At 44.7% G+C, this 23,664-nt stretch overlaps 1 protein-coding gene across 6 annotated transcripts in view; it reads left to right on the top strand.

Annotated features, from left to right (window-relative positions):
• Positions 1-23,664, top strand: part of CECR2 (CECR2 histone acetyl-lysine reader) — a 200,236-nt gene that overhangs the window by 163,781 nt on the left and 12,791 nt on the right. For all 6 annotated transcript variants that reach the window (XM_017891342.1, XM_017891344.1, XM_017891343.1 and 3 more), the window contains 6 exons: positions 4,486-4,639; positions 19,556-19,685; positions 20,999-21,036; positions 21,123-21,214; positions 21,474-21,600; positions 22,671-23,059. In XM_017891342.1, the coding sequence (XP_017746831.1) occupies positions 4,486-4,639; positions 19,556-19,685; positions 20,999-21,036; positions 21,123-21,214; positions 21,474-21,600; positions 22,671-23,059 (930 nt within the window). The remainder of the gene's footprint in view (positions 1-4,485; positions 4,640-19,555; positions 19,686-20,998; positions 21,037-21,122; positions 21,215-21,473; positions 21,601-22,670; positions 23,060-23,664) is intronic.

Here is a 23,664-nt window from a genome sequence, read left to right as displayed (position 1 = left end):
AGGAATTGCCACACTGTTTTCCACAATGGTTGAACTAGTTTACAGTCCCACCAACAGTGTAAAAGTGTTCCTATTTCTCCACATCCTCTCCAGCACCTGTTGTTTCCTGACTTCTTAATGATCGCCATTCTAACTGGTGTGACATGGTATCTCATTGTTTTGATTTGCATTTCTCTCATGGCCAGTGATGATGAGCATTTTTTCATGTGTCTGTTGGCTGCATAGATGTCTTCTTTTGAGAAGTGTCTGTTCATATCCTTTGTCCACTTTTTGATGGGGTTTTTTTTTTTCTTGTAAATGTGTTTGAGTTCTGTGTAGATTCTGGATATCAGTCCTTTGTCAGATGAGTAGATTGCAAAAATGCTGTCCTATTCTGTAGGTTGCCGGTTCACTCTGATGGTGATTTCTTTTGCTGTGCAGAAGCTCTTTAGTGTAATTAGATCCCATTTGTCTATTTTGGCTTTGTTGCCATTGCTTTTGGTGTTTTAGTCATGAAGTCCTTGCCCATGCCTATGTCCTGAATGGTATTGCCTAGGTTTTCTTCTAGGGTTTTATGGTTTTAGGTCTAACATTTAAGTCTTTAATCCATCTTGAATTAATTTTTATGTAAGGTGTAAGGAAGGGATCCAGTTTCAGCCTTCTATATATGGCTAGCCAGTTTTCCCAGCGCCATTTATTAAATAGGGAATCTTTTCCCCATTACTGGTTTTTGTCAGGTTTGTCAAAGATCCGTTGGTTGTAGATGTGTGGTGTTATTTCTGAGGCCTGTGTTCTGTTCCATTGGTCTATATCTGTTTTGGTACCAGTACCATGCTGTTTTGGTTACTGTAGTGACAAGGCTTAGTTTTCATATCTCCTCTCTTTCCCCTGCCCATGTTGGTCAACTGATACCTTATGGTGTTTTTTTGGCATCGGTATACATCTGAAAAGAGCAAAGGCAAATAGTTTTGTTTTACTTTGTTTTGTTAACTGCAGTTTCATCATATCTCAGCTGGGTAAAGATGTTGCTGGAACAATTAAGAACCTGGGAAGTAGGGTGGAAGTGAGAGTAGGGATTATGGCAAAATTTAGGGAAGGTGCTTGACAGACATTTATTCAGGAAGCAGTGGCCAGAGTTGCAGTCTTCAGGACAGTCGTCCTTGCCAAGTGTCCGTAGCATCCCCTTTTCAGAATAAACATCCACCGTATTGAAACTGGCCAGCTGTGGTTATAGGATAAAAATGTTACGGGTTTTATTTAATAAAACACCATATGGGTACAGTGTTACGTATGTAGTTAATGTTTTATTTTCATCCCCCCTGTTCATTCCAGATTTCTACCTGTAAACTCTTCTAGAGTCAGGCTCATAGATTTTTGAATGATGAAAATGACATTGAGAAGTCTATTAACTGGGCCACGGGCCATGGCTCACACCTGTAATCCCAGCACTTTGGGAGGCTGAGGTGGGTGGATCACCTGAGGTCAGGAGTTCTAGTCCAGCCTGGTCCACATGGTGAAACCCTGTCTCTACTAAAAATACAAAAATTAGCCAGGCATGGTGGTACACACCTGTAATCTCAGCTACTCTGGAGGCTGAGGCAGGAGAATCACTTGAACCCAGGAGCCCGTGGCTGCAGTAAGCCAAGATCATGCCATTGTACTCCAGCCTTGGTGACAAAGCAAGACTCCGTCTCAAGAAAAAAAAAGAAGCCTACTATCTATGCAAGATCATCTCTAAATTTGGAGTCAAATGAGAATGTTTTGTTTCGTTTTGTGTTTTTGAGATAGGGTCTATCCCCCAGGTTGGACTGTAGTGGGACAGTCACAGCTCGCTGCAGCCTGAAACTCCTGGGCCCAAGAGATCCTCCCGCCTCAGCCACCCATGTAGATGGAACTACAGGTGTACACTACCACACCTGGCTAATTTATTTATTTATTAATTATCTGTTTATTTTGTTTTTTTCTATAGAGATGGGGTGATGGGGTTTCACTTTGTTGCCCAAGCTGGTCTTGAACTCCTGAGCGCAAGCAATCCTCCTGCATTGGCCTCCCATAGTGTTGGGAGTCCAGATGTGAGCCACCAACCACACCCAGCCTAAACTGGTTTTAAGAACCATAAAAATCAGAACTCCACAGGGAGCAAGGGGGGAAAAAAGCACCATAAAGAAAATAATATAAAATTTTAATCAAAGACATTTTCAGTGCCCTTACATTGGGCATTGAAATGGTAAAACAGAAGTGACTATCTTGAATGGTGATTTACATAAGTGACTATCAGCATTCATCTTTTTTTTCCTCCACATTAAGGCCACTAGTTCAACTTCCACAGTATCCCTGCTACTCAGGAGGCTAAGATGGGAGGATCGCTTGAGACCAGGAGTTCCAGACCAACCTGGGAAACATAGCGAGTTCCCATCTTTTTTTAAAAAAAAGAAAAGAAAGTAAAACTCTTGAAAATGTATCTGATATAGATCTTTAGGTCTATCTCCCTACTAAAAAGATCTGTTAAAGAAAGCTTTACCTTTTCATTACGTTTCACTCAAAATGGGATAATTAGTGTTTTTTCTTAAAGAGTAATGTAAATTCTCCTTCTCTTGACACCTGGTTCATTTTTCTGTCTGTCTGCAACTTACACATACAGTCTATTGCAGGCACCAGTTACTACCTCTTCAAAAATAATTTTTAAAGAGGAAAATGTTTTAGCTTTCACATTCACACAAAAGATGAGGAAAGAAATTGAAAACAGGGCTGGGCGCGGTGGCTCACACCTGTAATCCCAGCACTTCGGGAGGCCGAGGTGGGCGGATCACCTGAGGCCGGGAGTTCGAGACCAGCCTGACCAACATGCAGATACCCCGTCTCTACTAAAAATACAAAATTAGCCAGGTGTGGTGGTGCATACCTGTAATCCCAGCTACTTGGGAGGCTGAGCCAGGAAATCGCCGCACCCCAGGAGGTAGAGGTTGTGGTGAGCCGAGATCGCACCATTGCACTCCAGCCTAGGCAACAAGCATGAAACTCCGTCTCAAAAATATAAAAAAATGAATAAAAATACAAAAACCAGCCAGTCATGGTGACACGTGCCTGTAATCCCAGCTACTCAGGAGGCTGGAGCAGGAGAGTTGCTTGAAACCAGGAGGCAGAGGTTGCTGTGAGCCGAGATCATGCCACTGCACTCCCTCCTGGGGAACAGAGCGAGACTCCGTCTCGAAAGAAAAAAAAAGAAATTGAAAACAAACAACTTACCTGTTCTGGGCTACAGAACTAGTTCATTGGGGATAGCAGGGTGAGGGGGTTGGAAATAAGCGTTGTAAAACTTTCATAAATTATGATAGTAGTAATCCTGTTTTCTTTTGTTTGCCTTACCTTTTTTTAGATTTCTTAGGTAATCACGTCGGGAGCAACCACTTGAAATCTTTATTAATGTTTGAATTGGAAAACTCGTGAAAAGGCTAGCCAATCTTTGGGTAGTTTATGAATTTCCATGTGGTCTCCTTCATCTCTTTTCTGCATTTTAAGCCAAAACAGTGGGCCTTTCCATCAGAACTCCAGTTTTATTCATTGTCTTACTTGTAAAGCATAAAAGTTAAGACTTTTAATACATGCACATTATTGAAATTAAGAAACTGTGTTCTGGGCCAGGCACAGTGGCTCACACCTGTAATCTCAGCACTTTGGGAGGCTGAGGTCAGAAGTTCGAGACCAGACTGGCCAACATGGCAAAACCCCATCTCTACTGAAAATACAAAAATTAGCTGGGCGTGGTGGCAGGTACCTGTAACTCCAGTTACTCAGGAGGCTGAGGCGAGAGAATTGCTTGAACTGGGAGGCAGAGGTTGTAGTGAACCAAGATCATACCATTGCACTCCACTCTCACAGAGTGAGAGTCCATCTCCAAAAAAAAAAGGAACTGTGTTCTGTTGAGTGACTGTCTTTCATCCTAGTATACTTTTTAAAACTTTCCTTTATTGGCTGGATGCGGTGGCTCACGCCTGTAATCCCAACACTTTGGGAGGCTGAGGCAGGCAGATCATGAGGTCAGGAGATTGAGACCAACCTGGCTAACATGGTGAAACCCCATCTCAAGTGAAAATATAAAAAATTAGCCTGGCGCGATGGCAGGCGCCTGTAGTCCCAGCTACTTAGCAGGCTGAGGCAGGAGAATGGCGTGAACCTGGGAGGCAGAGCTTGCAGTGAGCCGAGATCGTGTCACTGAACTGCCCCAGTTTCTCTTCTCTCCAGTAAATTATCCATAAGATTGTTTCCTAAATACCACAAATTATATAAATTGTTGGACACAAAACTTTTACCGTTTTGAATCTCCCTTATGTTTTAACATTTATATATATCTAAACATATGTTCTCCAGATACAAAATCAACTTTTCATGATATAAAGTACCTAGCTAATATTATTTGTTGAAAATATTGAATTCAGTGAACTGAGAGCAAAGAGCTTATCTTGCATGATTGTGTACTGACAGGATGTGCTCATTGGCTCCTCACAGGAGACTCCTGTGCTGACCAGAATAGAAAAACAAAAGCGCAAAGAAGAGGAAGAAGAGCGTCAGATTCTTCTAGCAGTGCAGAAGAAGGAGCAGGAGCAGATGCTGAAGGAAGAGAGGAAACGCGAGTTGGAGGAGAAGGTCAAGGCAGTGGAAGGTATGTGCAGTGACCGCGTGGTCTGGAGAGGTGCATGTCTGTGGACCAGCCATCCTGTAGCCCGAGCTAGCTCAAGCTAAGTTCTGCCATGCATCCGAGTTGTTTCCGGCACTTTCTATTTAAATATCTTGTGCATTGTATTCCAACATGTTCATTGACCTGTATCCACCCCCACTGGCTTTACATTCCTTCTAAAGCGCTAGTATTGGTCATTCTTAGTGTGTCTTTCAGAATCTTGCTTATTTTTCTGATCGCTGGGTTCCACACGTGAAACAGAAAAAAAAAATTTAAGGTATTGATGAGAACTGATTTCACAGATATAATTTTGAACACAAATGAGGTATGTTTAAGAAAAGTCTCAGTGTTTTGTTTATTTTTAGATATGGCACTGTTCACCTCTAAAATGTTACCATGAATATTACTAAGACAAAGCTGTTTTCTCAGGTCCAGTTCTAGGTCTTGGGCTAGTTAGCCTTTTTTTCTGTTTAGAGTTTTGCAAACAAAGGGTAGTAGCTGTTTTTAGATGTTTTCTTAGATAACAATTGTATTTATAAGCTCAACCTGATAAATCATGTGATAACAGATCATTTGGTATAATTTAAGATAGTCCAAGATTTACCTTTAAATAAGTGTATTGAATAGTTTTAATTTTTTAATAAAACGGCATAGCATATGGATTTGGCTTTTTGAATACAGCATTTTGCAGGGCAAAATTTCAGTAAATTTTGGCTAAGAAAATTGAAAGATTCTGGGCTTATGTACCTATTAAGTAACAGAGAAAGTTACTTAACCTATTATGTGCACCTCATTCCTACCAAGATTTTTTTTTTTTTTTTTTGAGAAAGTCTTGCTCTGTCACCTATGCTGGAGTGCAGTGGCGTGATTTCGGGTCACTGCAAGCTCTGCCTCCCAGGTTCACGCCGTTCTCCTGCCTCAGCCTCCCGAATAGCTGGGACTACAGGCGCCCGCCACCACGCCCGGCTAATTTTTTATATTTTTAGTTGAGACAGGGTTTCACCATGTTAGCCAAGATGAACTTGATCTCCTGACCTCCTGATCCCCCTGCCTCGGCCTCTCAAAGTGCTGGGATTACAGGTTTGAGCCATCGTGCACGGCCTTTTTTTTTTTGATACGTTGTCTCACTCTGTGGCCCACCTGGAGTGCAGTGGCACAGTCTTCACTTACTGCATCCTCTGCCTCAGCGTCCCGAGTAGCTCGGACTATCGGTGCACCACCACGCCTGACTGATGTTTGTATTTTTAGTAGACACAGGGTTTTACCATGTTGGGCAGGCTGGTCTCAAACTCCTAACCTCAAATGATCTTGCTGCCTCGGCCTCCCAAAGTGCTGGGATTACAGGCGTGAGCCACTGTGCCTGACCACATTAAGGGTTTTAGAATGAATAAAGAAATAATGGGACAGGCGCAGTGACTCACACCTGTAATCCCAGCACTTCGGAAGGCCAAGGGGGGGGTGGATCACCTGAAGTCGGAAGTTCAAAACCAGCCTGACCAACATGGAGAAACCCCATCTCTACTAAAAGTACAAAAAATTAGCCAGGCGTGGTGGCACATGCCTGTAATGCCAGCTACTCAGGAGGCTGAGGCAGGAGAATTGCTTGAACCCGGGAGGCAACGGTTCCAGTGAGCCGAGATCATGCCATTGTACTCCAGCCTGGGCAACAAGAGTGAAACTCCATCTTAAAAAAAAAAAAGAAAAGAAAAGAAAGGGAGGGAGGGAGGGAAAAGAAAAGAAAGAAAGAAATGATGGCTGGACACGACGGCTCACGCCTATAATCCCAGCACTGTGGGAAGCCGAGGTGGCCAGATCACTTGAGGTCAGGATTTCGAGACCAGCCTGGCCAACATGGCCAAACGTGGTGGTGCATGCCTGTAATCTCAGCTACTCAGGAGGATGAGGTGGGAGAATTGCTTGAACCCCGAAGGTGGAGGTTGCAGTGAGCCAAGATCATGCTACTGCACTCCAGCCTGGGCGACAGAGCAAGACTGTCTCAATAAAAAAACAACCCTTAGTGCATATAATCTACATGTTTAGCCTGTGTCATACTATGTAGTATATCTCACTTGTAAGATCTTCTATAATTGGCTATTTCCAGTGCCACATTTAAATTCCTCAAGACATAATAACTGGCTTTAATTTGTTTATATTTTTTAGTGGAATTGTGTTTTTTATTTAATAGGGTCTTTATTGGGTACACCTGTCATTTTAATTTATATAGGCAGGTCCAAAACTCATTTTTATGGCTTAGTTTCTGTATTGTAGGATTAATAATTCCTGTATTATAGTCGCATCTACAGTAGTTACAAATAAAATTAAATCCTAGGAATTAACCAAAGTGGTGAAAGAGCTCTATAATGAAAACTGTAAAACATGGATGAACAAAATTGAAAAGAGCACCCAAAAACTGGAAAGCTTTCTACATTCATAGATTACAAGAATCAGTATTATTAAAATGTCCATACTACTCAAAGTAATCCACAGATTCAATGCAGTGTCTACCAAAATACCAATGACATTCTTCACAAAAATAGAAAGAAAAAAAAAATTCTTTAATTTATATGGACCCACAAAAGACCCAGAATAGGCAAAGCTATCCTAAGCAAAAAGAACAAAACTGGAGGAATTACCTGACTTCGAATTATACTTCAGAGCTATGATGACCAAAACAATATGGATCTGGCATAAAAACAAACACATAGACAAATGGAAAAGAATAGAGAATCCAGAAACAAGTCCACACACCTACAGTGAACTGTTTTTCAACACAAGTGCTAAGAACACACACTGGGGAAAAGACAGTCTCTTCTACAAGTGGTGCTAGGGAAACTGAATATCCATAAGCAGAAGAATGAAACTGGACCCCTGTCTCTTGCCATATACAAAAATCAAAATGGATTAAAGAATTATATCTAAGGCCAGGCACAGTGGCTTACACCTGTAATCCCAGCACTTTGGGAAGCTGAGGTGGGTGGATTACAAGGTCAGGAGTTCAAGGCCAGCCTGGCCAAGATGTTGAAACCCTGTCTCTACTAAAAATACAAAAATTAGCCGAGTGCAGTGGCAGGTGCTGGTAATCTCAGCTACTCAGGAGGCTGAGGCAGGAAAATAGCTTCAACCTGGGCAGCAGAGGTTGCAGTGAACTGAGATCGCATCACTGCACTCCAACCTGTGTGACAGAGTGAGACTCCATCTCAAAAAAAAAAAAAGAAAGAAAGAAAAGAATTACATCTAAAACCTCAAATTATGAAACCTCCTACAAGAAGAAAACATTGGAGAAGCCCTCCAGGACACTGATTTCAAGCATAGGCACCCAAAGCAAAAATGGACCAATGGGATCACATCAAGTTAAAAAGCTTCTGCACGGCAAAGGAAACAGCCAGCAAAGTAAAGAGACAACCCACAGAATGGGAGAAAACATTTGCAAACTGCCCAATTGACAAAGGATTAATAACCAGAATATATAATGAGCTCAAACAACTCTTAGGAAAAAGTCTAATAATCGAATATTAAAATGGGCAAAATAGGCCGGGCGTGGTGGCTCACGCCTGTAATCCCAGCACTTTGGGAGGCCGAGGTGGGCAGATCACAAGGTCAGGAGATTGAGACCATCCTGGCTATGGTGAAATCCCGTCTCTATTAAAAAAAAAAAATACAAAAAATTAGCCGGGCATGGTGGCGGGTGCCTGTAGTCCCAGCTACTCGGGAGGCTGAGGCAGGAGAATGGCGTGAACCCAGGAGGCTGAGCTTGCAGTGATCGGATATTGCACCACTGCACTCGAGCCTGGGCAACAGAGCGAGACTCTGTCTCCAAAAAGTGAACAATAAAATAAAATAAAATGGGCAAAATATTTGAATAAAGATTTCTCAAAAGAAGTCATACAAATGGCAAACAAGACCAGGCATGTTGAGTCATGCTTGTAAGCTCAGCACTTCGGGAGGCCAAGGCTGGCAGATTGTTTTAGCACAGGAGTTCAAGACCAGCCTCAGCAACATGGTGAAACCCCATCTCTACAAAAAAATACAAAAATTAGCCGAGCGTGGTTGTTCGCACCTGTAGTCCCAACTACTTGGGAAGCTGAGATGGGCAGATAGCTTGAGCCTGCAGTGACGCTGTCAGTCCAGCCTGCAGTCCAGGCTGCAGTGAGCCGAGATCATGCCACTGCACTCCATCCTGGGCAATAATAGAGCGAGGCCCTGTCTCAAAAAAAATTTTTTTTAAAGCCAGGTGTGGTGGCTCATGCTTGTAATCCCAGCACTTTGGGAGGCTGAGGCGGGCAGATCACTTGAGGTCAGGAGTTCAAGACCAACCTGGCCAACATGGCAAAACGTTGCCTCTACTAAAAATACTAAAATTAGCTGGGTGTGGTGGCACACGCCTGTAATCCCAGCTACTCAGGAGACTGAGGCAGGAGAATCGCTTGAACCTGGGAGGCCCAGGTTGCAGTGAGCAGAGATCAAGCCGAGACTTCACTCCAGCCTGGGCAATAGAACAAGATTCTGTCTCAAAAAAAAAAAAAGCAAACAAGCTTATGAAAAAGTGCTCAGCATCATTGCTCGTCAGAGAAATGGAAATCAAAACTACTGTGAGATATCTCACAGTTAAAATGGTTTATATCCAAAGGACAGGCATTGACAAATACTGGTGAGGATGAGAAGAGGAAATCCTCATACACCGTTGGTAGGAACATAAATCAGTACCCCACTATGGAGAACAGCTTAGAGGTTCCTTAAAAAGAGAGCTACCATAAAATCTATTAATCCCACTGCTGGGTATACACCCAAAAGAAAGGAAATCAATATATCGAAGAGACAACTGCACTCCCATATTTTTTGCAACTATGTTCACAGTAGCCAAGATTTGGAAGCAAGCTAAGTGTCCGTCAGCAAATGAATGGAGAAAGAAAATGTGGTGCTGATACACAGGGGAGCACTATTCAGCCATAAACACGGAAAGATTCAGTCGTTTGCAACAACATGGGTAGAACTGGAGGTTATTACTTTAAATGAAATAAGCCCGGCATAGAAAGACAAACATTGGATATTCTCACTTAATTGTGGGATCTAAAAATCAAAATAATTGAACCCGTGGAGATAGAGGGTAAAAGGATGGTTACCAGAGGCTGGAAACGATAGTGGAGGGTTGGGGAGAGGTAGGATGGTTAATGGGTACAAAAAAATGGTTATTATGAATGAATACTATCTAGTATTTGATAGCACAGCAGGGAAGTATGGCTGGCCTTTTTTTTTTTTTTTTTTCTTTGTTTTTTGAGACACTGTCTCACTCTTTTGCCTAGGCTAGAGTGCAGTGGCATGATCTCGGCTCACTGCAACCTCCACTTCCCAGGTTCAAGTGATTATCGTGCCTCAGCCTCCCAAGTAGCTGCCAAGTAGCTGTGATTACAGATGTACACTACCACACCCGGCTAATTTTTGTATTTTTAGTAGAGATGGGGTTTTACCGTGTTGGCCATGCTGGTCTTGAATTCCTGGCCTCAAGTGACCCATCTGCCTCAGCCTCCCAAAGTGCTGGGAATACAAGCGTGAGCACACACCCAGCCAAAAGTATTATTTTCATTCCAGTGGTGAGAAGGTAGAGGGTAGACAAATATTGTGGGATAATAGTGGTGAGTGATCTGAAGTAAAATTAGGCAGGTTTACAGGTAAAGAGTGACATGGCTGGGCGTGGTGGCTCCACCAGCTACTTGGGAGGCTTTGAGGGGAGGACCCCTTGAGCCCAGGAGGTCGAGGCTGCAGTGAGCCCTGATTTCCCCCACTGAATTCAGCCTGGGTGACACAGCAAGACCCTGTCTCAAACAAAAGAGAAAGTCCTGTCTGAAGATTTGACATTTAAATAAAGTGAATGGGGTTGACCCCTGAGTGCCTGAAGAGGAAGTGAGTGCCTGAAGAGGAAGGCACGGGTACAGACAAGAGCAGAGGCACCAAGACTGGGATATGCGGGTGGAGCAGAGGAAGCAAGCACAGGAAGGGTAGCTCAAAGTCCCGGCGCAGCCGGAGCGGAGCAGAGCGGAGCAAGCACAGGAAGGCTGGCAGGAAGGCTGGCTGAAAGTCCCGGCGCGGCCGGAGCGGAGCAGAGCGGAGCAAGCACAGGAAGACTGGCTGGGGATGAATGAGGCCTAGCAGGTAGCCCGGGTCACATGGGGAAGGGCTGTGCAGACCTTGTTAGAAGGATTAAATGAAAATAGGACAGTCTCTTAACACACATTTAAAGTCACAAATGATAGTTTTGTTTGTTTGAGACAAAGTCTTGCTCTGTCTCCCATGATAGTTCTTATGGAAGGAATTTTTGTAAGCCGTAAGATACTTACAATAACCTTTCCAGACTCTTTAATAGCTTCCAAATATTAAAAAAAAGAAATAATCAATTAGGTACTAATCACTTTTATTTTTTTTGGGGGGATGTAGTCTTGCTCTGTCACCCAGGCTAGAGTGCAGTGGTGTCGTGCCTCGCACATGACTGCATACTTCCAAGGAGAGGACTCAGAGCTTTTATTTATTTAAAGAAACTTGAAAGGAAGAAAGTGGATTAAGAAAAAACAAAAACAGCTGGGCGTGGTGGCTCACGTCTGTAATCCCAGCACTTTGGGAGGCCGAGACGGGCGGATCACGAGGTCAGGAGATTGAGACCATCCTGGCTAACACGGTGAAACCCCGTCTCTACTAAAATACAAAAACTAGCCGGGCGAGGTGGCGGGCGCCTGTAGTCCCAGCTACTCGGGAGGCTGAGGCAGGAGAATGGCGTGAACCCGGGAGGCGGAGCTTGCAGTGAGCTGAGATCCGGCCACTGCGCTCCAGCCTGGGCAACAGAGCGAGACTCCGTCTCAAAAAAAAAAAAGAGAGAAAACAAAAACAAGGCCAAGCGCAGTGGCTCACACCTATAATCCCAGCACTTTGGGAGGCCAAGGCGGGGCAGATCATGAGGTCAGGAGATGGAGACCATCCTGGCCAACACGGTGAAACCCAGTCTCTACTAAAAAATACCAAAAAAAAAAAAAAAATTAACCGGGCCTGGTGGCGCACACCTGTAGTCCCAACTACTTGGGAGGCTGAGGCAGGAGAATTGCTTGAGTCTGGGAGGCAGAGGCTGCAGTGAGCTGAGATCATGCCACTGCACTACAGCCTGGGTGATAGAGCAAGACTCTGTCTCTCCCGCCCTCAAAAAAAAAAAAACAGAAGGCAAAAAGTGAAACAGCCAAGTATCCACCAGTGGATTAAAGGAGAACCTGAATGCAGTATACTCTCAGAGTGGAGTGTTATTCAGCTTTAAGAGGGAAGGAAATTCTGAAACATGCTACAACATGGATGAACCTTGAAGGTATTACACTAAATGATATCAGCAGAACACACATGGACAAATGTTTTGTGCTAGAGGCTGAGGCGAGACGGAAATGGGGAGTTAGTGTTTAATGTTACAGACTGGAGTGCTGAAAAGATTGTAGAAATGGACAGTGGTGATGGCGGCACATTACTTACACACTTAATGCTACTGAGCTGTATGCTCATTCGGGTGATATGTCTGGGAAACTGGAATGAGATGAAGCCGGCCTTGACAAAACAAGTAACTTGTAGTTAATCAGTTGGGGTCCAGCCTTGAAAACCAGAACTACACTAGATACTTCAGCAGAGAAAACGTCACATGACTCTGGTTAAATGGGAGTTAGAAAACGAAAAAAAGGTTAAAGGGATCCCTGTGGTGACACAGATGGAGGAGGTGGGAGTGTCAAGCGTGGGGGGCCGCAGCCCCACTGCTAGCGCTCGTGAAGGCAGCAGACTCCAGAAGAACCTGGCTGTTGCTGCCAAGTGCATCTTCACAGATGCAGGACCGTCCATCCCAGGACGGGCTGAATGGCATCAGCAAACAAACGGAAGGAAATCGCAGTCCTCCTCAGCCTGCCTCCCATGGTCCCTCTGATGTTCCCTTTGGCAGAGTATAAAGCCAGCAGAGAAAAGAGAAGTTGTATGTGCAGGATCTCAGCCCCAGTGTCACAAAGCAGAACATGAAAATTGGATTTGCAACTATCAGAAAAGGCTGCATAACAGATGCGGGTGGCAGAAAGCATGAAAGGTCCTGTATGTGTTCACTGTAAGTTCTAGAAGGAAAGAAGCAGTACGGGAAGGCCAAGAGAGTATTCAGAAACAATGATTGAGTAGTTTTTTGGTTTGATGAAAAACCCTGATCCTCAGATACAGAAAGCAAGAAGAGATATAAACTGGATATAAATTCCATGTGGGCTTACGGAACTGAATTATAGAACATTCTGTTCTATAAAACAACCACTTTGGAAAAGGTAGATTACCCTGAGAGGATGTTCTTAATAATGATAGCAGGTGGGAGCAACAGCAGAATTCAGAAGATGATGGGATTGATGGCCAGGTGCACTGACTCATGCCTATAATCCCAGCAGTTTGGGAAGCCAAGGCAGGAGAATCACTTGAGTCCTGGAGTTCAAGACCAGCCTGGGCAACATAGTGAGGCCCCATCTCTACAGAAAATTTTAAAAGTTAGCCGGGCATGGTGGTGTATGCCTGTAGTCCAGCTACTCGGGAGGCTGAGGTAGGAGGATCACTTGAGCCCAGGAGGTCAAGGCTGCAGTGAGCCATGATTGTGCACAGCACTCCAGCCTGAGTGACAGAGCAAGACCCTGTCTCAAAAAAAGGAAGTGGGCCGGGCGCGGTGGCTCAAGCCTGTAATCCCAGCACTTTGGGAGGCCGAGACGGGCGGATCACGAGGTCAGGAGATCGAGACCCTCCTGGCTAACACGGTGAAACCTCGTCTCTACTAAAAAATACAAAAAACTAGCCGGGCGAGGTGGCGGGCGCCAGTAGCCCCAGCTACTCGGGAGGCTGAGGCAGGAGAATGGCTTAAACCCGGGAGGCGGAGCTTGCAGTGAGCTGAGATCCGGCCACTGCACTGCAGCCTGGGTGACAGAGCGAGACTCTGTCTCAAAAAAAAAAAAAAGGAAGTGGTGGCTAGTGGGTTGAATTTTGAATTTTATATTAGTTCCTTAGGGCTACCATAACAACCTACATTAACCAGGTGGCATAAAATAACATAAATTTATTCTCTCATAGTTCTGGGAGTTAGAAATACAAAATCTAGGTATTGACAGGGTTTCACTCTCTGAAGACTGTAGGTAAGAGTCCGTGGCATTTCCAGCTTCTAGTAGTTTCAGGCCTTCCTTGGGTTTTCTGCAAACTTACAATAATAGAATGAAACTTCCTCAGCCAATATCTTAATAATCTAGGCAGACCTTCTACTTAATGGGGAAACATTAGCAGTGTTCCCTTTAAAGTCAGGATGAACACAAGGATTTCCTTTATCGTTTCCACTTCATATTGTATTGTAAAGATTTAGTGTCTACAAAGAAAAATACATAGGTATGTATACATATTTGGGGTGGTGTGTGTCTTGAAACTCCAAGAAAATCACCCAGGAAACTATTATAGCTAAGAAATTCACCAAGTAGATATATTCATTATTATTCTTTCTTTTTTTTTTTTTGAGACCGAGTCTCACTCTATTGCTCGGGCTGGACTGCAGTGGTACGATCTCGGCTCACTGCAACTTCCGCCTCCCGGGTTCAAGTAATTCCCCTGCCTCAGCCTCCCAAGTAGCTGGGATTACAGGCATGTGCCACCACACCTGGCAAATTTTTTTGTATTTTTAGTAGAGACGAGGTCTCACCATGTTGGTCAGGCTATTCTTGAACTCCTGATCTCAGGTGATCCACTGTGCCCAGCCGTTCATTATTATTCTGTAAATGTCAACATGAACGCTTTTATTAAAAGACAGCATGACCTGGCCAGGTGCAGTGGCTCACACCTGTAATCCCAGCACTTTGGGAGGCCGAGGCGGGCAGATCACAAGGTCAGGAGATCAAGACCATCCTGGCCAACATGGTGAAACCCCATCTCTACTAAAAATAGAAAAATTAGCTGGACATGTTGGTGCACTTCTGTAATCCCAGCTAGCTACTCGGGAGGCTGAGGCACAAGAATCGCCTGAACCCAGGAGGCAGAGGTTGCAGTGAGCTAAGATTGCACCACCGCAGCACTCCAGGCTGGGCAACAGAGTGAGATTCTATCACAAAAAAAAAAGAAAAACAAAAAATTATGATAGCCTGGCACAGTGGCTTACACCTGTAATCCCAACACCTTGGGAGGCTGAGCTGGGCGGATCACTTGAGCTGAGGAGTTCAAGATCAGCCTAGCCTACATGTCGTCACCCTGTCTCTACTAAAAATACAATAATTACCCAGGCATGGTGGCATATACCTGTAATCCCAGCTACCCGGGAGGCTGAGGCATGAGAATTGCTTGAACCTAAGAGGCAGAGGCTGCAGTGAGCTGAAATCACACCACTGCACTCCAGCCTGGGTGAGAATCTGTGGATCTCGACACACTGTTCCTAAAATTCATATAAAAGAGCAACGGGCCTTGTTTTTTTGTTTGTTTGTTTTTGAGATGGAGTTTTGCTCTTGTTGCCCAGGCTGGAGTGCAATGGCACGATCTCGGCTGACTGCAAACTCCGCTTCCAGGGTTCAAGCAATTCTCCTGCCTCAGCCTCCCAAGTACCTGGGATTACATGCATGCACCACCACACCTGGTTAATTTTGTATTTTTATTAGAGACCAGGGTTCTCCATGTTGGTCAGGCTGGTCTCAAACTCCTGACCTCAGGTGATCTGCCCGCCTCGGCCTCCCGAAGTGCTGGGATTACAGATGTGAGCTACCGCGCCCGGCCGACAAACGGCCTTGTATAGCCATGATAACTTACAAAAACAATACGATAGGGACAATCATTATGCCACATAATGAGAGCAAATCTGCAGTGACTGAGAGAGAATGGTGTTGGCATAGAGATAGACAATGAGATCAGAAGCAGACCTTGAGAGAGAATATGGATTTTTCAGAAACAGCGCCAGGTGTGGTGGTATGTGCCCGTAGTCCCAGCCACTCAGGAGTCTGATGTGGGAGGATCCCTTATACACAGGAGTTCGAGGCTGCAGTGAGCTATGTTCCTAGCAGAGCGAGACCTCTCTCGGGAGGAACCAGGACACTTGTTCATTTATAGAGAAAAAATTTAAATGCCTACTGCTTATGTAAGTTCCAGATACACTAAAGGCCAGAACCTTTCTGAAGAAGTTGTAAATGACTATCTTTAAGATACTGGGATAGAAAACAATTTTTAGGCCGGGTGCGGTGGCTCAAGCCTGTAATCCCAGCTTGGGAGGGCCGAGACGCGGCGCGATCACGAGGCGTCAGGAGATCGAGACCATCCCTGGCTAACTACGGTGAAACCCCGTCCTCTACTCAAAAATTACAAAAACTAGCCCGGCGCGACGGTGGCGGGCACCTGTAGTCCAGCTAGCTCGGCGGAGCTGAGCGCAGGAGAAGGGCATAAACCTGGGAGGGCGGAGCTTGCAGTTGAGCTGAACGATCGCGGCCAGCTGGCACTCCAGCCCTGGGCGACAGAGCGAGACTCCGTCTCAACAAAAAAAAAAAAAAACGAAGAAAAGGAAAAAAGGAAACAATTTTTAAGTACAAAAAGCAAAAACCATAAGGAAAGAGAGAGAACTGACATATTTGATTACTTAATGTATTTATTTTTTTGAGACAGAGTCTCGCTCTGTCGCCCAGGCTGGAGTGTAGTGGCACAATCTTGACTCACTGCAAGCTCCGCCTCCCAGGTTCGTACCATTCTGCCTCAGCCTCCCGCGTAGCTGGGACTACAGGCTCCCGCCACTACACCTGGCTAATTTTTTTTTTTTTTTTTTTTTTTTTTAAGTAGAGACCGGGTTTCACTGTGTTAGCCAGGATGATCTCAATCTCCTGACTTCGTAATCTGCCCGCCTCGGCCTCCCAAAGTGCTAGGATTACAGGCGTGAGCCACCATGCCTGGCCTGATTACATTATTTATTTTTAAACGTACATGTGACAGAAACACCATTAACAAAATAAAACAACAAATCACAGAGTAAAAGAACATAATTTTAGCACTTATCAACGAAGACTTACTCATTATTTAAAGCGTTTCTCCAAATCAGTAAGAAACTCTAATAATCAATAGGCACAAAGACAAATTAACAGGAAATATCCAGAAGAGGGCACTAACCTTGCAGTAGTAGACGTGAAAATATGTTGCATTCAGGAAGATGCACATGGAAACATTTCAAAAGTATATGTAACATCTGTGAGTTTGGCTAATATGCAAGTATTTTATCATACTAAATGAATGTGAGGTAAATGAAATTGCTATTTAAAAAGTAGATATAGGCCGGGTGCAGTGGCTCACGCCTGTAATCCCAACACTTTGAGAGACTGAGGCACGTGGATCACTTGAGGTCAGGAATTCAAGACCAGTCTGGCCAACATGATGTGAAACCCCGTCTCTACTAAAAATACAAAATGAGCCGGGCGTGGTGGTGCATGCCTGTAATCCCAGCTACTCGGGAAGCTGAGGCAGGAGAATCGCTTGAACCCAGGAGGCGGAGGTTGCAGTGAGCCAAGATTGCGCCATTGCACTCCAGCCTGAGCAACAAGAGTGAAACTCTTGTCTCAAAAAAAAATTAGCCAGGCATGGTGGCTGACACCTTTAATCCAAACTACTCGGGAGGCTGAGGTGGGAGAATCCCCTGAACCTTGGAGGTGGAGGTTGCAGTGAGCCGAGATCGTACCACTGTGCTTTAGCCTGGGCAACACAGTAGGACTCCATCTCAGAAAAAGAAAAAAGAAAAAAAAAGTAAATACAACCTACAACCTTTTGAACAGCACTTTTTTTTTTTTTTTGAGACAGAGTTTCGTTCTTGTTGCCCAGGCTGGAATGCGATGGAACAGTCTTGGCTCACCACAGCTTCCGCTTCCTGGGTTCAAGTGATTCTCCTGCCTCAGCCTCCCGAGCAGCTGAGTTTACAGGCATGTGGCACCACACACAGCTAATTTTGTAGTTTTAGTAGAGATGAGGTTTCTCCATGTTGGTCAGGCTGGTCTCGAACAGCAGACCTCAGGTGATTCCAGATCTCAGGTGATATGCCCACCTCGGCCTCCCAAAGTGCTGGGATTACAGCAATAAGCCACCGCGCCTGGCCCTGGACAGCACTTTTTTAAAAATTCTGTAACCTCATTGGAAATGATGGACACCCCTTTGACAGTGCCTGATGAAGTTTACATATATACTTTTTACTTCTATCTGGTAATTCTGCTGCTGGATTCACATCTGAGAGAATCCTTACACACATGCTTGAGAAGACATGTTTTAAAATAACTTTGTTGATACATTGTTTACAAACTTCTAAAATTGGAATCAAGGAGAATAATGGATTGTTAAGGTGTGGAATAATCATACCATGAAATACTTATTAACTTATTAACATTAATAAGACAAAATGTTTAAGATTTGACACTTTGGGGGATACATGGGTATTCATTAATTTACAGTTTTCTTTATGGTTGAAATTGTTTTGTTACCAGAAAAAAAAAAAGTTGGTTTAGAAAGTTGTAGAGGTTGAAAAGAAGGAAAATAATTTTAAAATTTTAAAATTTTCTTAAAATTGGTAATAACAAACTTCCTTTCATTGATTAAAGGAGAAATAGATTAGCATCAGAAATGAAAATAATTTAGGAACAAAAACTCAAGTCAAATGTAACCCAACAGGGATCGTGTCTTGCTCACAGCAGTAGGCAGACAAAGATCCTATCCCTTGTGGAACAGAAGCGAGAACTGGGGAAGAAAATAGAGGCCCAGGCCGGGCGCCGTGACTCACTCCTGTAATCACAGCACTTTAGAAGGCCGAGACGGGCGGTTCACCTGAGGTCAGGAGTTTGAGACCAGCCTGACCAACATGGAGCAACCCCGTCTCTACTAAAAATAAAAAATTAGCCGGGAGTGGTGGTGCACACCTGTAATCCCAGGTACTTGGGAGGCTGAGGCAGGAGAATCGCTTGAACCCAGGGGGCAGAGGTTGTGGCGAGCCGAGATGGTGCCATTGCACTCCAGCCTGGGCGATGAGAGCAAAACTCTTATCTCAAAAAAAAAGAAAAAGAAAGAAAAGAAAATAGTCTCTGTGCTGGCTTCTCCTCCCTTCCATCTTTGTGCCTTGCTGTCTGGCAGTCTCATTTTTCTCCTTGTCTCTTTTCTTTGGCCCCTACCTCCTTGTTCCCTGCAAGTGGTAAGTGCTCCATCAGGCTGGGAGTAGAACGCCAAGTGTGCTGCTCATGGCTGTGGCTGGGAGCCAGGGAAAAAATCATCCCTGCCTTCCAGCTCCTTGCCAGTCCCAGCTGGCATCTTTCCCCTCTTCCCAGCCAAACTCCCACTGGTGGCAGGGCCTGCTGCTTGCTGTAGGCGTGGGGTGGGGAGCAGACCATTGCTTGCATGGATGCCTTCATAAACACAGAACGTGAAGAGCTGGGGCGTGCATTTAAAATCCTGTGTGTGTGTGGACTGAGAGTCTGGTCCTAAAAAAGGATTTGCGGATGTTGCTTTTTTTAGGTAAAAGATCAGAATGACCTCAAGTAATCCAAGAAGATAGTCCTCATTCAACCTTGTACTTTTTCCTTTTTCTTCAACTGCCATTCTGTTTTTTTCTGCCTTGCTCCCTTCCCTCCTGCCCACCCTGTGCCTGCCCTGTCACCTTCGTTCCCCACCTCGAACTCAGTGTGAGTGAGGAAACAGGTTCAATTAGTTAGTTTACGCATGTCTGAAAGCATTCCATCTGTAGAAACATCCTAATTACCCAAGAGAGGGTGGCACAGGGAGCAGAAGTTGCTTCATAATCCTGCTTTGGTGGCCTGGTGTCTTCCTTTTCTCACAATGATGAAGGAACATGCACGTCAGCGTCTGGAGTGTGCTCAGCTCACTCAGCCTTTGTGTTCATTGTAGATCGAGCGAAGAGGAGAAAGCTCAGGGAAGAAAGGGCATGGCTGCTGGCTCAAGGGAAGGAGCTCCCTCCAGAACTTTCCCATCTGGACCCCAATTCCCCCATGAGAGAGGAAAAAAAGACTAAAGACCTGTGAGTATTTAGTAACAACAGCAACAGTAGCAACTGGGAGCATTTATGAAGCACTTAGGCACTTTCCCCATGTCATCCTCAGAACAGCCCTGGTGGGTAACATTGTCACCACGCGCCAGTGCATGGGGCGGGCCCTGCACTCACAACTGACCCTGGTGCACTTTCTCAGGCACACATAGACATGCCTGGCTACCCCGGCCTCTGACACTCTTGCTGCCACACTCTGTGGGAGCAGAAGTAAGACTTACACTAAGCTCTTCGTTCCTCATCCCCTTAATTTAATGAAATCAGAATCTGATTATTACGTAAATGAGCTCCTTGGAAATGTGAATAGCAGTTTATCTTTTTGAGGTTATTACTTCCCGTGACGTTACTAGGTACCGTGTGTCTTTTCTCCTTACTGAAAATTCAAGAGGCAGATACACATTTCAGTGTTCAGGAGCTCATTTATCGTATGCTTTTTTGGATTAAAAGTAAAATAAAACCTGGTTAAGAATGTGCTATAGGCCGGGCTCATGCCTGTAATCCCAGCACTTTGGGAAGCTGAGGCAGGCACATCACCTGAAGTCAGGAGTTCGAGAGCAGCCCGGCCAATATGGTAAAACCCCGTCTCTAATAAAAATTTTGTTTGAAATTAGCCGGGTGTGGTGGCACATGCCTGTAATCCCAGCTGCTCGGGAGGCTGAGGCAGGAGAATCGCTTGAACCTAGGAGGCGGAGGTTGCAGTGAGCCGAAATCGTGCCACTGCACTCCAGCCTGGGTGACAGAGTCAGACTCTGTCTAAAAGAAGAAAAAAAAAGATTGTGCTATAAAGCCTGGGCAACATGGTGAAACCTCACCTCTACCAAAAATACAAAAATTCGCCAGGCATGGTAGCACACACCTGTAGTCCCAGCTATTCAGGAGGCTAAGATGAGAGGATCGCTGGAGCCCAGGAAATCGAGGCTGCCGTGAGCTGTGATCACGCCACTTCACTCCAGCCTAGGCGACAGAGCAAGATCCTGACTCAAAATAAGTGAAGAAATAAAGAATGTGCAATTAAATAACCGGCATTCTAGAACCATAAAGTTCTGGATCATCCAGCAACCCCCCATTTTGTAGATGAGGGAAGTGAAATTCCTGGTTTTGCTAAGGTCCACTGTCCCTCATTTTGTATTTCTAGGAGTGTTATCAGTATCACAGGCTCATCTAAACCATACTATTAGGACTATTCCAAATCTTACTTCAGTCAAGTGTGTCTGCGATAGACCTGAGAGGACTCAGGAGAGAAGGTGGTCAGAGTTACTATTAATTTCTTATTTTATGATTTACAGCTTTGAGTTGGACGATGATTTCACTGCTATGTATAAAGGTTAGTTCCCATTCTCCACTGTTCCGTTTGTGATGCACATTTTCCTCTGTGCGTGTGTTAATAAAGATCTCTTCTCTGGCTCTCAGTTCTAGACGTGGTAAAGGCTCACAAGGATTCCTGGCCCTTTTTGGAACCTGTGGATGAATCTTATGCCCCTAACTATTATCAGATTATTAAGGTAGAAGTTGTCTTTGCAGTAATGCCTACTATAGTGTGTGTATCTTTCTTGGGTTTTGTCATTTGTTTCTTGTTTCATGTATATATTTTTTATATATTTTTCTTTTCAACTGTTGAAAGTTCATGTCATGTTTCTCGTTTTATCTGTTATTCGTTACAGAACAGCATTGCTGAATCCTCATTCTCTCTCCGTCTCTCTCTCTATGAAATGTTTTGCTCTCAGCATATTTTAACTATAAAGAGTTATGTGTCTCATTTAGGCCCCCATGGATATTTCCAGCATGGAGAAGAAACTGAATGGAGGTTTATACTGTACCAAGGAGGAATTTGTAAATGACATGAAGACCATGTTCAGGAATTGTCGAAAGTATAATGGGGAAAGTAGTGGTAAGCGGGGAAGGAGTTTGTGCTAGATACATATCTGTAATCAAGAATAAAATGCCTTCTTTTTTACAAACACACGTCCTAGTGACTTTTCTGTAGGGCAGTGAGCAGAATGTGTATGAAAAGTTATGGGACTGACCATTCTAGCCACTTACCACAGTATCTGCCAGGGACTCTCCTGCCCCGCAGGACAAGAGAGTGCAGCTGGCACCTAACTGGCTCATCCTGCAGACCAGTCTGGTTCTGAATAATACTGTGTGTGCCTCTTTAACCACGGGTGGGACTGACACTAGATAGAGCTGCCTCTTCAACCATCTGGAGAAGCTGGCGTAGTAGATCTCTAATATCAAAGTAGAAATGGCTCCTCCTACTTTGGGTCATTTATGCATTAACTCAAAATGCCCTGCTTAATTTTAAAAACAGCAGATTCAGCCATTTTTTATTTAGTATTTCTGCAGTTTAGCCTTAAAGAATTAAATTTTACTGGCTTTTTTTTTTTTTAATTTTATTTACTTACTTTGAGACAGGATTTCACTCTGTCACCCAAGCTGCAGTGCAGTAGCGTAGACATGGCTCACTGCAACCTCAAATTCTTGGGCTCAAGGGATCCTCCTCCCTCAGTCCCAAGTAGCTGGGACTATGGGCATGCACCACCACACCTGGCTAATGTTTTCTTTTTGGTAGGGACGGACGTCTCGCATTCTTGCCCAGTCTGGTCTTGGAACTCCTGGGCTCAAGTGATCCTCCTGCCTTGGCCTCCCAAAATGCTGGGATCACAGGCATAAGTTACTGTGCTCAGCCTGGTTTGATTTAATAGTCCTAGAGGCCCTGTCCCAACCATACAACCTTGGGCATCTTAGAATAGAAACCATGTCTGCTTCATCTTGCATCCATAGCTCTGCAATATAATGTGCCCTAAAGGTGAATTAAACTCATAGTTTACCCAGGTTGCATCTTTTATTTATTAGAATTGTCTTTTGTGACATATAGTAGGTCAGTTTCTATAAACTATAGTTTCTATAAACAGTTTCTGTAAACTATACCTAGAAGTCAATCCTCCTGTCTTCCTATAGAGTATACCAAGATGTCTGATAATTTAGAGAGGTGTTTCCATCGGGCCATGATGAAACATTTTCCTGGTGAAGATGGAGACACAGATGAAGAATTCTGGATTCGAGAGGATGAAAAGCGGGAGAAGAGACGGAGTCGGGCTGGGCGAAGTGGTGGGAGCCATGTTTGGACCCGCTCCAGGGACCCAGAAGGGCCCAGCAGGAAACAGCAGCCCATGGAGAATGGAGGAAAGTCGTTGCCCCCCACACGCCGAGCCCCCTCTTCTGGTGACGAACAGAGCAGCAGCTCCGCACAGCCCCCGCGGGAGGTGGGCACTTCCAATGGCCGAGGCTTTTCTCATCCCCTGCATTGCGGTGGGACGCCCAGCCAGGCACCCTTTTTAAACCAGATGGTAAGGAACCTCGTTTGTGAGTTCACAGGAATGTAAAGGCCATTCAGTTGGTACTTCCTACAAAATACTTCTGTGTATGGATGAAATATTTTTCCCCCGTGAGTCCTTCGTTCATTTTATTTTACGTTATTTACTTTTTAGTAGAGACACAGTGTTACTATGTTGCCTAGGCTGGTCTCAAACTCCTGGCCTCAAGCAATCCTTGCACCTCAGCCTCCCAAAGTGCTGGGATTATAGGCATGAGCCGCTGTGTCCAGCCCTTCCTTTATTCTAAATCCTCCCTTTTTCTCTGAATTATGTATTCTCAATGTGGGCAAAAATTGGGATTAAAAAATATATAATCTGGCCAGGCACCGTGGCCCACTCCTGCAATCCTAGCATTTTGGGAGGCTGAGCTGTGTGGATCACGAGGTCAGGAATTCGAGACCAGCCTGGCTAACATGGTGAAACCCTGTCTCTACTAAAAATACAAAAATTAGCCAGGCACAGTGGCACTACTCAGCTACTCAGGAGGCTGAGGCAGAAGAATTGCTTGAACCCAGGAGGCAGAGTTTGCAGTGAGCCAAGATCGTGCCACTGCACCCTAGCCTGGGCGACAGAGTGAG

This window comes from Rhinopithecus bieti, unplaced genomic scaffold, assembly GCF_001698545.2.
Source record: "Rhinopithecus bieti isolate Rb0 unplaced genomic scaffold, ASM169854v2 scaffold_20777, whole genome shotgun sequence".
In the NCBI taxonomy this organism is placed as follows: Eukaryota; Metazoa; Chordata; class Mammalia; order Primates; family Cercopithecidae; genus Rhinopithecus; species Rhinopithecus bieti.
The sequence above is the reverse complement of the archived record's forward strand: the minus strand, read 5'-3'. Positions and strand labels throughout refer to the sequence as shown.